This window comes from Podarcis muralis, chromosome 3, assembly GCF_964188315.1.
Source record: "Podarcis muralis chromosome 3, rPodMur119.hap1.1, whole genome shotgun sequence".
Classification (NCBI taxonomy): Eukaryota; Metazoa; Chordata; class Lepidosauria; order Squamata; family Lacertidae; genus Podarcis; species Podarcis muralis.
Window position 1 is genome coordinate 57,139,433 of NC_135657.1, and position 15,490 is coordinate 57,154,922.

The 15,490-nt window shown below is 40.9% G+C and overlaps 1 protein-coding gene across 7 annotated transcripts in view; it reads right to left on the bottom strand.

Moving 5' to 3' along the window:
- The window catches only part of SASH1 (SAM and SH3 domain containing 1), a 548,281-nt gene that overhangs the window by 127,665 nt on the left and 405,126 nt on the right, over positions 1–15,490 (bottom strand). The window contains exon 1 of one of the 7 annotated variants that reach the window (XM_028723625.2): positions 5,310–6,091. The exons of 5 other annotated variants lie outside the window; for them this stretch is intronic. In XM_028723625.2, the coding sequence (XP_028579458.2) occupies positions 5,310–5,405 (96 nt within the window). In that variant the 5' untranslated portion in view covers positions 5,406–6,091. Of the gene's footprint in view, positions 1–5,309; positions 6,092–15,490 lie in introns of those variants that run through there. One more of the 7 variants, XM_028723630.2, reaches the window with a different exon arrangement.

The following is a 15,490-nucleotide window of genomic DNA, read 5'->3' on the forward strand; positions in this document are numbered from 1 at the left end:
TCATTTGCTGCCATGCTAACCCCGCCAAACACCTGATTTGCCCAGCAGCAAAGGAGCAAAAGATGTGTATTTATTTTTTTTTGCTGCTGGGTGAATGTGTTTGACGGGGTAGGGTGGTAGCAAAATACACCTCTTTGCTGCCATGCTACCCTGTAGACCCCCGATTTGCCTGGCAGCTTTCTTTCCCCCTGCAGGGCTGCAAAAAAAATGGTGCCTAGACATTTTGTTTTGGTGCCCACAACCTAGGTCCTGGAAGCCACATGGCTCCTATCCTAGTTTCTAACACTGCTGACTGTTAAAAAAAATGTGGGTAGGAATGCTACAACATATGACAAAGTTATGTGTGCCAATAGTTAATATTCCTGATGCAGATGTAAGCTGGCATTATTCACCTCAATACAGAGAAACTGTTCTGTTTACACACTGCTAACAATAGCCAACTAAACCATAATAAATATATGCTTTTTATTCACTTAGCATAGTTTTGCAAGCCTAAAGCAGACTATCCCAAAACGTTCTTCTTAAGAAATAAAATAAAATTGTATTTACCAATTAAGGCTCATAAATATTATATATACATAACTTAAACAGTATATTATTCACAAATCCATCCAAATAAAAATATCTACCATCAGAAAGAAATTCTTACAGAATTTTTTTCTAAAGCATTTTATATCATAAGCAGAATTTCTTGTCCAACACTTTTCAGTATTTCTTATAAAAAACAGGAATAATCATCTAGAAAGTTCTGCTGCACATATCACACTGAAAAGAATGTTAGCTGGGTTATTCCTATTGCTGTAATAGGAATTCGTAAAATTACAGTTGCACCAGAGAAATGTAATTCTAATTTTAGTTTTGTTATGAAACAGAAACCCCACTGGCTTCTTTGAACATATATAATTTATTCTGATCAAAAGATCAAGAATGCAAAGTAGGATACATTTCAGATTCCCTACAAAGATTAAACTTCATAACTACAACTTGCACTAAACGAGTTACAACACTGAGAGCAAAAAATGCATAAGCGTATACTATAAAGCAAAGCTTTCAAAACTGTGTGTCGCAACACGTTCGTGTGTCAGCTGCAGTGTGTAGGTGTGTCGCGCGAACGCTCCCCACATTGCTCCCGGAGCTGGAAAGGGGTTAGTTTAGCCTCTGGTTTGCTAGTAAAACTGAATTACTGAGCCGCGAAATGATGCAAAACTGACTGTGCCGCGAAATCATGCATGTCTAAAAAGTGTGCCACCAACATGAAAAGTTTGGAAAGCTCTGCTATAAAGTCTACACACACAGAGTACGCATGTATGGAAGATTAGTAGAAGACTACAGCAGGATGGTTTTTTAAAAAAACAATTAATTCTCTATCGACCCAATTAATAACCAGGAAAACTACTCTTACATGCTTACATTCTAATGCAATGACTAGTACTGAAATATTTCATGAGGTTAATTAGCTAGGACAAGCAACAGGACAGTCATTTCCAGTTCAGCGAATCCAAATGCTGACTCTCATTCCTGCATATATTTCATCTGTAGTAAGCAAATGTTTTTAAACTGTCATAAATGCACAACCTTCATGACACCCAGAGCAAAAAAATTATCTCATTATTATTCCCATTATTATTACTACGGGGGGGGGGAGGAATCTGACTGAAATCAGTGAAGAACTGTATTGGCTCTATTTCCACTGCCAGCTTTCATAACTGCAATTTAACATAATACCATAATCAGCATCTCCTATTGTATCCTAGGATTTTTTAAAAATGTAATATTCAAAATATGCCTGGTAAAAGTTTTTGCACAGACCAAAACCAAGGGAAGATTTGATCCACAACAATTTTCTGAAAAAAATGTAGGTTTCCAAATGAGATCTTTGCAAAGTTCTCTTTTACTGCTGACCCTCTCATAGTAAATGTCTGTCAAAGTCAAAGCTCCCCTAACCCATAATACCTGCTGAATAAGAAGAGCAGTTTCCCACCACTCCTTATGCCCCTACAGATGCTCCCACAGACATGAGCATAAAGACTTCTCTCTTTATTTGTTTCTAAAGTGATAAAAAGTGCAGGCAAAGGAGATGTTTAGCTATTCCATCATTGTAATGCTGAAACACTCTACATCACTGAATGTTCACACTGAATTACCAGCTATAATGACTCATTTTGCCCCAGCAACTGCACTATGAAACTGGCAAAACGAAGGTTGGTGGTTTCTCTGCTACATTAACTTTCTCCAGACACCCAGTTTAACTCTGTTTGTCTCACCTTGTACATCTCCCACAGTACCAAAATTTGCCAGAAAATGCACTCCGTGTAACCTCATCCATAGTCAACTATTTTCATTTTTAAAAAAAAAACAATAAAAAGCAGAGGAAATAAATCCCATTCCTGTTGTCGTAGTTCAAGATATGAATGAATACATGTATTAATAATGTGGAATGTAAGGAATTAAAAAATGCATTGATTGCTGCTTGTCCCCACCTGCCTCAAGCAACAGTGCCTGGTATCAGTGTCCCTTGCCTCTCTCCTTATCCCTGGCTTGCCTTTATTTTTTTAGTTGTTGTTGTTTTTTTACCTTCTTTCCTTCCTCCCCCTCTCCTTTCCCCTATTATCTGGGTCTCCTTTTTTGAGTGCTAGACCATGATCTGAAGAAACATGGAGGCCAACACCTCACTGAAACTAAGCAACTCTGATCAGTACCTGGATGGGAGATCACCTGAGAATCCCATGTACACCACTTTCAGTTCCACTGATGAAGAAAGGTGGGGTATAAATATAATAAATACGTAATATTAATACATTTGTGGGGGAGAGAGATGGAAATGGAGGCCTATTGTGGGTATGAACTTTGTAACAAAGGTTGATACTGAGCATAAAAGAGATAATTCTGAGTTACTTGCTTGTTGAGATTACTGTATGTAGCATACACTGTTTTACAAAAACTACAGTACTAATAACGATCTATGTTAACTGTAAATTGAAATAAAGGCAAATCAAGTTCAGATACATAGAACAGAAACGCTCACTTCTGTAAAACCTGTGACATTTTCTGGAGCTATTTATTCTACCTGAAACTTTTCAGCAGAACAGATTCATTCTTCCCAAATCTTCAGACAATTATGTGGAGATAGTTTGGGAGTTCTCCTGGATACAACACTGGATGCTCAGGTGGCCACAGTGGCAAGTAGTGCTAACTAACACCTAGCTTCAACTGATGCCTAAGATACACTGTTAGATAACTTGGTTACAGAGGTCTAGGCAGAGGCGGTTTTAAGGTAGCGCGTCCAATGTGGTCGCACTGTGCGCCACCCTGCAGGGGGGCGCCAAAACAATGCTCTAGAACTGAGCAGGCAGGAGGGGGAACCACTGAATTTTAGTGTTGCACAGCGCACCACTGAAATATGAGAACCCAAAGCCAGTGGACCAGTGGTAACTGGTCCATGCTCTGATAACCTCCAAATTGGATTCCTGTATTCTGCTGTAAGCGGGGCTGTCCTTGAAGATAGTACTGAAGATGTGGCTGGCACAGAATATTGCTGCCCATTTCCTATCTGAGGCAGCAAAGTGGAATTCCCTAACACCAATTTTGCAGGTGCTGCACTGCACTGCACTGCACTGCTCTGCCCTGGCTGTTCTGTAAGCTATTGGGCACAATTCCAGGTATTGGTACAGTACTTAGATATAAATCTAAATGATTCAGGGCCTCCAATCTTGAGGAATTGTCTCACTCAGTACCACTCAAGATGGGCTTTTAAGATGCGCTGGAGAGGCTCCGCTAGTAATGCCTTCGTTCAGTAAGCCCTCAGCAGCAGCAACTCACTTGTGGAACTCTCTTCTAGTGCATATTCAGATTGCTATACCCATTTGAGCATCAACTTATTTTTATTAGCCTTCGGAGCTTGAGAAGGGTGGTTCTGTTGATATATTTTATTGTGCTGTTGACTGCTTTGGATTGTGATAATTGTATCTCATACTGCTTAATTCATTTTTAATGTGTTGTTTACACTATTTTTATTGTTTTATTTTATGTCTATTGTTAACCACTCTTCCTTTTGAGGACGAGGGGGTTATAAGCAATAAATAATAACAATTCTTAGGAATGCATATAATTAAATTAGCCTGAGGTCACAAGGTTAAATACTACTCTAACAGTTTGAAACGCGAGGGGGGGATCCAATTATTGTTCTTTTTCTTCTTATTTTTCTTACAGTTAACTGTCAGTAAACAGTTTCGATCACAGAAGTTCTACTCTCCTTTTGCTTGTCTGCCAATAAACACTTTAAAAATACCGAAAGAGTTAAGTTTTCCATTAGTCAGATCTATCCCCATTCCGCAACTGGTGTGGTTACAGTGGTTGAACTAATTAAATTCAGGGCATGTATGGTGTAGCTGAACATTTTTGATCCTCCGTAGCTATTGAATTATTGAACCTCAGGGGAGGGAGGAAGAGAATCAGCAACATGAAAGGAGTATTAGAAATATTTAATTCTCTGCATGCATACTCCATAGAAGACCTGGCAAATCACTCTACAGTTCTCTCTCTTAAAAAAAGTGTGTGAAATCCAAAGTCAGAGTTAAAAAAATTGGTTCAGGCAAAGTTGAAACTGCACAAGTTTAACAAACCACAGGCTCTCCTCAATACATCATACATTAAGAGGCAGAGAAAAAAGTAGCAGAATTTACACATCAGCTTGGAAAAGGAGGTTGATTCATGCAATACAGTGTCTGATTGATAGGTATGCAAAATTCACTGGTGGAAATTACACTTTTACAACTGAAATTTAATCCCCAAGGATACTTGACTGATTATAAGCAGGCACATTGCTCATAATCATATTCAGAAACCGTGATTAGGCTGAGACGAAAGTGATCGTCCAAAAAGCCAAAAACAGCACCACCTCAACATTCAATTCTTCCAACAAATGGAGACCTAAGCCTAAAGAATAGCCGGGACAAGCAAGCCAAAGGGGAGTAGAATAGCAAAGCAGGTGCTTGTAATGTAATGTTGATTTCATCTGACTAACTTTTTACAACAGGTGCTATTCAAGGGGGGGGGGGGGAGAAGCAATTTGGGTCGTAAAGGGCTCACGACTTAGCACAGGCTCAAGAAACCCCATTGGATCCTTCTCCGTAAGCAACCCGTGGATTCCTTTATTCTTAAGTTTTGCTCCGCCAAAGAGGAACTTTTGCACTGAGTCGGCCCAAGAATAACTTTCAGGAGATGTCAAAGCCACCAGTCTTACAGCCAAGGCTGGGTAGCTTTCGCGCCCCCTCTCCACTTCTCCCAATCCACCCAAACCAGTCACTCACCAGTATCCCCATGACATCCGTCCAGAGTCTGGAGAAACTCTCGGGCATGCTGCTGTCCTCCTGGGGTTCGGCGCCGGCGGCTTGTTCCTCCTCCATAGTCGCCTCCTCGGAAAGCAAAGCTCAAGGCGCGCGCTCCCCACCGGACCGAGACTCTAGCCGAGGCGACGCTGCCCGCCTCACGCCCCGCCGCCGGCTCAAGCCCTGCGCTCAAGCCAGACCCGCCGCCGCCGCCCGGCTACTCCATTATGCCGCCTCTGCCTTCGCCTTCCCGCCAGGCTCCAGCCCCAGAAGAGAGCAGAGGAGGCGACCGACGCTTCCCTCCTGCAGCTCCTTCCCGGGCTCAACTCTTGGCACGTCTAGAAACTGCCATGCCCCGCACAAACTTTGCCTGCTTGGAGCGGTGAGCAACAGGGTGGCAAAGCAAAGCTGGCCGTGACCACCTTTCCCTCGCGCAGGGGTGCTCCAGAGAGTCGCGGTCGCCTCTTTGGGGAGAGGGAATCGCTTCCCACAGGCACAAAATACATTTGGCACCAAAGGAAGTCTTTCGGTAAGGTTCCCCCTCCTCAAATCAGGAGCCCGCGCTGAGTTTTCAGCTCGTAGGTAACTCTAATTCTCTGCCTCCCCCCCTTTCCCTCTACATGGGCTCTCCCATCTCCACATGACTGCTCTCTCTGTCTCTCTCCAGAGAAAAGAGCTTTTAGCAACAAAAGGTGCTCTGATGTCAGCCCCTTCGCATGGCAATGAGCCCCAGACAGGCGAACAAATCGCCTGTTGAAAGAGCAGCCTCGCTGAAGGTTCTGGCCGACTGGCCCAAGTTCTCCAGTCGCACCACGCAGACACGCACTTAACACACTCGCCACTCAACAGGGTTAATGTTTAAGCCAACCCAGCTTCCCGCAAGGATTTCAGGAATGCCCTCTTTAAGGTTCCCTTTCCTCCTCCTTTTAGGAACCATTCTACTTGAGTCTGGCAGCCTAAATTTCCACCCACCTCTGTCAGAAAAACAAGCTCTTGAAACTTAGGCTGAAAGCCTTGCACTTGTTTTCTGTGTGCCCACCATGATGTTGGCTCGGTTTCTTTACACAGGCACATTTTGTAGCAGGGTCTCTCACGTTTCAGCATCCCAACAAGCTAGCAAGTCTCCTTGAGAAATAACAGGGTGTGGTTTTGGAGCACTTTTTTTTACTGCTGCACAATAAAGGTAATTTTATACTTTGATCAGAGGCAAAGCTGTACTGCGAATCACAACTTTCTGATGTTTGTGGCTGTATCATCATCATCATCATATGTGTGATACATGTGAACATGTGTCACTTGTATGCACACTAAAGTTATACTTGAAACATTTTAGGTGTGTGCCTAAATGCAATGAGTAGCTTATGCATATGTTTTTGATAGTAGGGCTTATCAAGCTCATACCAGCTGGCTCTGCCTCCACCAGCACACCTGACTTCTGTGGACTGGAAAGCATGTGTGTATATTTACATTTGTATGTAGATGCCAATGCACGTATTTGTATGTAGATGCCAATGCACGTGAGCTCTAATCACATATAAGTGAAGCCTAAACATGCTGTGTGTGGGGGGATCACTATGCACATGTGCCATGCACATGTAAGCGGGGGGGGGGGAGGGGAGAGAATCAGCCAACATTATAATGATATGCACATTCCCCTAATGTAGGAATGTCTGCATAAGGCCTGAGAAGTGGCGCAAGATAGAGCACGCACACAGATGTTTTATGTTAAGACTAAGTCATCCCCCATCTCATTTGTGACATCTGCTTCTACTACTCACTATAATGGACTAGCACCCCCATCATATGCGTTAATACGGTTTCTCCTACGGGAGCTGAGAATGCAGAATGGTGGCCTGGATAGGGGTCTCTCAACATGATGACACAGATCTGTATATAGATAATATGTCCAAGTCAGTAATTACTGTTCATATACTTTCAGAAGTTTTATTCATTCCTTGGGAAGGTGACTTTTCCAGCTTGAATTGTTCAACCAGGACTCAAACTATAAGGTTTTAGGTACATACAGTATATGAATTGACAGTATATGTCGCTAACAGAAAAGTCACCACATTACCATGATCCAGTGTTAACAACTGGGAAGGTATTGTCCACCCAGCTTCAGTTCTTGTGTTCTGAAGTCAAGTAACACAGGGTTGTTGTGAGGATATGAGGAACAGAAAACCATATACACCACCTTGAGCTCCGTTGAGGAAAAGGTGGTATATAAATGTAATAAATAAATATAAAAAACCCTCAGTACTCATTTGCCACAAGCAAAACGCTATACTCATGAACATGACTGTTCACAGAAGCTATTTGAAAGACAAATATTTCTGGGGCCCAACTACATCAAAGAATGTGTCTTCTCTCCCATCATTAATTAATTTTCCTCTTAATGTACATTTCCTTAAGCATTTACCCTGGGACAATATAGACTGAATACAGCTCAGTCAATAGTGCATGAGACTCTTAATCTCAAGGTTGTGGGTTCAAGCCCCAAGTTGGGCAAAACATTCCTGCATGGCAGGGGGTTGGACTAGATGACCCTTGTGATTACTTCCAACTCCGTGATTCTATGAATACAGTGGGACCTCTGGTTAAGAACTTAATTCGTTCCAGAGGTCCGTTCTCAACCTGAAACTGTTCTTAACCTGAGGTACCCCTTTAGCTAATGGGACCTCCTGCTGCTTCCGCACGATTTCTGTTCTTATCCTGAAGTAAAGCTCTAAACCCGAGGTACTACTTCCGGGTTAGAGGAGTCTGTAACCTGAAGTGTTTGTAACCCAAAGCATTTGTAACCCGAGGTACCACTGTAGCTTCGGTCCTTACAGCCACAGCAGGCGTTGTAACTGTCCAACAGTTTGACTTTACCCCTGAAGGTGAACTCTTCCTTTGTCTCCCAAGACAGATAAATGCCAACAACAATAACATGTTCAAGAAAACTCATAGTGGATTTTGTGAATGAGCCAACAGAACCAACAAAGGTGGTGGTGGTTGAAGAACCCCACAATTACTTGTTTGTGCAGACCAGGGTGGCAAACAAAGCCCCAATGACAACGTTCAGAGGGAGGAAGAAAAGAAACTATTGTTAAACACAGCTACTTTATAATACAGAGGGCTTCAGAAATTACACAAGTGAAGCAAACAAGCCAAACACCCCAATTCCTAACCATGTTTATTTGGCTTCCAAGCAATTATGCTTAGGATAGCAGCCTAATGATAGCAACATTTTATTCACTTCTTTCTCTCTCCCTTTTTCTGGAGGGGCAGCCATGTCAGTCTCTTACATGGAAAAAAACAACAGTCCTGTGGCACTTTTAAGACTAACAACATTATCATGGCATAAACGTTCATGGATTCACACCCACTCTGTCAGATGCATAAACTGAAATCCCTTTCTGGTGAATTATAGCCACACAAATGCCTTAGGAAGGGGGAGTGTGATGATCTATTATGCAATTTTTAAAAACAGTTGTTTATGGAAGCAAACAGTTCTTTATAAATAAAATATCTCCCAGGCTACATGGGAGAGGGATTTTTTAGGTTATAGTTTGAAATTAGACAAAATTCAGACACATTATGCTAAACTACTGTGGTATGGTCAGTCTCTACTTCCTGTCTCAACTCCCACCCGAGACTCAAAATATCTGGATGTTTACACATAGTTCTACCATTTGCATTTCAATTAAATGGTCATCAGTAGGCGTTGACACTAAACAAACACTTAATCTAATCAGGAAGTTTGCACTTTCTAAAGCTGATGTTTCAGATATACAGTGAACTTCACAGAATTACAAGGAATAGCACTGTGAGTTCTTTTACATGAGCAAAATATACCCACTGTTCTTTCCTTGCTGATCTGGTCCTTCCATTGCTGCTAACACTCTTAACTGTTTTATACTCTGGGCAGTCTTTTAAAAGCAGCCACTCACATGTATAATGCAGACAAAAGCCAAAAATTGTACATGGACATGCCATTCACAAATGATACTATGCACAAGTGAGGAAGCAAGTGCATGGTGTGGAGTGACATGTGTTGTTCTCTAATTCAGTACCAAACAGAACACAATTTCTCCAACCCTGTCCATTTATTGTTTCCCGCCACTTAAGCATTTCTTCCTTCTGACATTTAAAATGTGGTCCTATGCTTCTTTGGGGGATATACGTATGGCGAGCATCTATGTGACCTTGCATCAGCACCATCCTCATCCTATTAGCCATCATCCTGTAATGGTGTGGCTACGTAGCTGTGCACAAGACTGAGGCAGCAAAACTGCCACTGTGCAAATGTATAGCACAAAGCTTTGCATGACTAAGAAGTGGTTAGAAGCATGTACTGTGGGAGAAACATATTAGTCACCATTCTATCAATATTACCAAGCCTAAGGCCCCTCTTTGTGGTACAGTGGTACCTCGGGTTACATACGCTTCAGGTTCAGGTTACACACTCCACTAACCCAGAAATAGTGCTTCAGGTTAAGAACTTTGCTTCAGGATAAGAACAGAAATCGGGCTCCGGCGGTGCGGCAGCAGCAGGAGGCCCCATTAGCTAAAGTGGTGCTTCAGGTTAAGAACGGTTTCAGGTTAAGAACGGACCTCCGGAACGAATTAAGTACTTAACCCGACGTACCACTGTAGTTCCAACACTGCACCTAGAAAACATGACTGTAATTCAAAACTCAGTAATTTACTACATGACAAGCACCAGAGAATCTCTATCAGCATACACACTACACTGAGTGCTTAGAAGCCCCTTGAGACAGCACGCGGCCACTCCACCCTGCAGATGAGTCAGGTAAACAGGCTGGATCCCAAATAACAGGAAGGGGGTCATCATAATACAAGCATCTTTGCCAGACAGTATCTAGCCCAGACTTGCTGAAGCATGCTGAGCATGGAAAACCTTTCTGCTTCTGGCAACTTTCAGGCTGGTTGTAGTGTACTTGCCAAAACACAGGACAATCAGAAAGAAAGCTGAACACTTATATCAGGAGTGTTCTGCTATACACAGGAGTATATAGCTATTATGGGCAAAAGAGAGCTACACTAAAAACAAAAAGAGAACTACACTTAAAAACAAAAAGAGAAGAGAAGAATCTTGTATTCCTGTGGTGATTGTTGTTTTGATGTCATTGATATGCACTCTTAACTGGAGCTGGGCACTTTATGGAGTTTACCTTAAAGAATAGACCAAAGTAAAGCATTAGTCCAAAGCAGGCATAGGCAAACTCGGCCCTCCAAATGTTTTTTGAGACTACAACTCCCATCATTCCTAACCACTGGCCCTGGTAGCTAGGGATGATGGAAGTTGTAGTCCCCAAACCTCTGGAGGGCTGAGTTTGCCTATACCTGTCCAAAGAATCTGCATTAAACTCCTTCCACTTAGGCATATACAGTATGCTATGTACACACAATGCTGATTTCTGCAAGCCAGAAAGGCTTACAGTTCACAAAAGTTTTACTGTAAGGAGCAGTTCATCAAGCAGAAAATCCAGATATTTCTGTTTGTAAATATGGTCAATGTGGCATTCCTGAATTATGTTTGGGTTTCTTTGGAACTCAAGAAGTGTAATATCTATGAGGGACACACTTATTCATTTATTCCATAGGATTTTCAACTGATATAACTGAATATTTTAGTATTATATGTGTGGCACTAAAAATCAAATATATATCGTATCAATCTATACAGCTATTTATTGTTTTATCTTTTTGTAAACCCCTTTGGTTATTTTTAACATACAATCTCAAGTAGAGTATAAATGTTGTGAAATAAATAAATAATTAATAATAATAATAAACATTTCTGGGCCTCCTCTTGCCTGCTGAATTTCTATTTTCCCTTCCTGACCCAGTTTCAACATGCCCCAGTTCCAATTCTTCAGGATTGGCTAACAGGTCCAGGAAAGGTATATCTTGTTCCTGTCCTGTCTTCCAGAGGTACTTTCCCTACACATGGCAGCCTCCACATCTGCTACCTTTAAGTGAGGCTGTGCTTTGAGATTTGCTTGTTGTTTCCTGTATCCGTCTGTTTTTGAAACCCGCCTCTGGTACTCCCTGCCCAGCTTTGCTTGTCTGAAACCTACTCTGCAAAGTGAGCCCAGAGAAAGAGAAGGCTAGTTTGCCTCCCAGAGTTGTGCTGAACTCGACCTCCCCCTCCTAATTTCCTCCTATGCCTAGCTCTTTCTTGTGTGTATGGTGTGCACGTTAGCTAAATAACCCGAACTACAAACTAATTCCTTCACACCAAATAAATGCATATGGTTACCGAGCTACCCTTGTGGATATTAATTGCTGCCCAGCTATTCTCCATTGAAGTGTTAAACGTGTATAGCTTGATTCTCTGGGGCGGGTGACACTCAGTTTTTAATACCTGTGTATTAAGTTACTGAATACGTCTGCCAAAAAGTACTATTGCCAGCACTAAAAATCCTAATTCACAAGACTCATTGAATTCAAAGCTCATTTCTGCAGAGGAGGCTTGGTACTATCACTCTTCTTTCACACACTGAAAGTGACTTGTTCAAGCTAAGCAGTAAAATTACTGCAGAAGAAGGAACTGAAACTAGATCTACCAGGAAGTAGTCCAACAGTCTATTCTATGGATTACATGAATACTCATTGGTATTTGCATTTATTATAGGATTTGCATGGTGGTGGTTTATTAAATTTCTATACCTTTTCATCTGAGGAGCACAGGGCGGTTTGGAATATAAAAACACAAAAATACAAACCATAATGACAAACAAAACCATGAATGCAATGCACAAGTTGCCAATGAAAAAATAGCATTAAACAAAGATAGTATAATGAAGAGAAATTACTTATCAGTTCTATTAGAGATGCTGGAATTACAGTACTTAGAAACATACTACATGCCATATTATACCATGTAACACATATCAGAGGCTGAGCTAAGAAGCCTTCAGCTCAAACACAAAAATGAGCAGCATGTATTCCATCTGTGGAAACCAGTTACCCAAGAAGAACTTTTTGTGTGTGCATACATATACATATTTTAAACCATTCTATTTCACAAACAACAAAAGTCAACTGCTAACCAAAAGTGCACTGCAAACCTATGCTCACTTTAAATCTACAGATCAGAAAGAGAAGGTGTGCCAGAGACAAAATGCCGTCATCTCACAATATTTAGCCAACTCTAAACATAGACCCCTAGGACTGTATCAATCTTTCTGAGTCAGAAGGAAAAAGGAAAGGATCATATCCTTTTGTCCTGCACACATGTTCACAACAATAGCTTCATGTCCTGTGGACCTCTGATAATACATGACTTATGCAGTAAGAGCACTTAAAAGCCACTCCCATTACTACACAACAGCTTTCTAAGCAAAAATCAAACCTCAGTTTTAATCCCAATGTCATAAACATAGTTTCTGTTTTCTCTAGTTCTGTTTCCCCAAGTCTTGGTGGGCTACAAGCCCCACCACCTTCCTCTTTATAGCTGGTTTTTATAACCCTCCAAGCCTTGTTATTTCATTAAAAAAACCAACACTGAAGACTATTTCATAATTTATTAAGTATAAAGCTGTATTTTCTACCTCTCTCCCATGTATCTTGCATTGAGTCTTCATGACAGGTTCCCAACAAGTACTGCTTGCAATAAAAGAATAATTTTAAAAACACACTTCTGAAGACCATATGGCATATTCAAGAGTAACCACATTGATGACAAATGAGTAGCTAACTCCTAACAGCACAAAATGAATATGGAAGGCTTCTCGTTTGCAGAAAAGTGGTGGTGGACAAAATACAAATTAAATAATAAAGAATGAAAAAAGCCAGAGACAGATGGGAGGAGAAATGGCAGCAAGGACATATCAGGAAATAAATGCAATAGTTGATAAAATTCAATTCCCATTTTCTGTGCCCCCTTTCACTCAAGTGGGTACATTTTCCTGGGGAGATAGTAAAGATCTACAAAACAAGGACAAGGTTAACTTCAAAGTGTCACAATCTTCATGTACTAATCTAATAGTGCAATCCTATGCATGTTGACTCAGTTAAATTCCCATATTGACGTGCATAGAATTGCAGCCTACATATGCCAGACTAAACAGAGGAAACTGCACCAGCCTGAACAAGAAAAAAATCAAAACAAATTATTTATAATTATTGTTCTGCTTCAATTTATCTATTTGTCTTAAATTCCACTTCACCAAGCCACAAAGATTTACTGGTTACTGCCAACACATTTAACATATTAATAACACAACATGCAGCACTAGACAGTAGTTCAATATTTCTAATCTAATTGTCTGCCAGTTACATCTGTTTCTGGATTAGGATTAATCATCTGGGCCTATGTTTCCCTTCTTGCCTTGTTTAATGTGAAGAAGAAATAAATGACCGTCTTCCCGAGGACAAATGTGGACTGTTTGCCAATAACAAAATACAGTAACTTGGTATAGAAATTCCAAACGGAAACTAGTATTTTCCTGTTGCAAAAAATTGTTAAGAAAATAAATGCCCTGGGGGTTTTTTTATGAAAAAAACAGCAGGAACTATTTGAGGTTTTTACCTCCATATTCTTTCCAAGAGCAACTTTTTCAACTGATTGTACAGTGAATAGAATACACTTGAAAACTATCAGTTTCTTGATACATGTATTGTACCTGAAACTGGTTTAATCCAAGCTTCTTCTAGTGACTTTAATAATTTCTAGGTCTTCATCTATTGTTCACAATCAAGTGCATAAGGCAGCAATCCTAACCCCCTATTTTTGCTGCTGGAGAGGGTTAGGCTATAGTAGGGTGTTCTTGTCCACTGGCCTCCACCGGTGAAGAAGTCTTCTCTGTGGCGATGGAAAGCACTGTAGATTGATGTTAAAACCAGTGATGTTACCACCAACTGTAGCCAGCAGAAGGTCCTGAAATAATGTTTTACAGGGCTGTGATTCTGCTAGATCCCATAATGTGGGCCCCTCAGCTGTATGAGCCTGGAACTGCTGCAACAAATTTGATACCCACCACTCATAGAGCTTTGGATCTGGCAGCTGCTCCGCTGCTCTGCTGCTCCTAGCAACAGTGATCGCTCTATCCAACAATGAAAAATCAAGAACAATCCATAGAGTGTATCTGTCTGTCCACCTTTGTATGGCAACACGGAAAGTTTGTGATATTGTATTATAACCCACATGAACAGACAGTCTAAGTCCTTCAAACTTTAGGAAATAGAAGGAGACTTCTTTCCTTGTGTGCAGACCAATATCATGACACCAAAAGAGAGATTTTCCCCTTTCATAAATCAAAGAAGAATTGCAGGTCTCATGTCCTAAAATACTGAAGGTAGGGATTTGGAATGGGGTATAGTTTTAAAAAGCAGCTGCTTCCATTTAGGACAGCTCAGCTGGAAAGTAAATGTGCCTGTCAAACAGTAATTAAAGTGAGAAGAGGCCTTATATCACTAACTGTGGATTTTCTCGATTTTTTAAAAAAGAGACAGAAAGGCAAGTGAATACAGGCTTAAGCACTCCTCAGAACGTATCTTCAAGCTATTCTCTCAATTAATATTTTGAGGAGTTACTGAAGAGAAGGATTATTATTATGGGGGAAGGATGAGCGGGAGGAATTTTTCTCTCCACGATCAGTCAAACGCATCAGTGATAATACAAAAGCTTTTCAAGTTCTGTTAAGATGCATTTCTAGAGAAGTTTTTAAAAAAAGAAAAAGTTTGACCTTCAAGAGTAGACTGTTGCTGTCTTTTTTTAAAGCACTCCCATCCCCCAAAAGGTACAAAACTTTGCATCTGTTGCAAGGACTGGCTCAATAATCACATTTAATTAAAGAAGGCAGTTTTTACCTAATTTAGGGAACTTTCTTTTTGTAATGATATGCTTGGTGGAAACTAATTTGATGTGTTGCTGTTCAAAGGTTATAGGCATATTCTTTCAGCATTTAGTCACACACCAATTTTTATATAATTGGATATATAAGCTTTATATGACGTACAGTCAATCCTTACATCCAGTTAAGCTTCCACATGCATATCATTTGCTGGATCAGGAACTGTGGCTGGCATCCCACTGCCCCCAAACCAGCTGCAGTGGCAGGCTCCATTTTGGATGCTTAGGTGAGAAAGGCCACAAATTCAGCTTCAAGTGTGCCTATATACTTGCACAGATGCCTGGGTGGTGGGGTTAG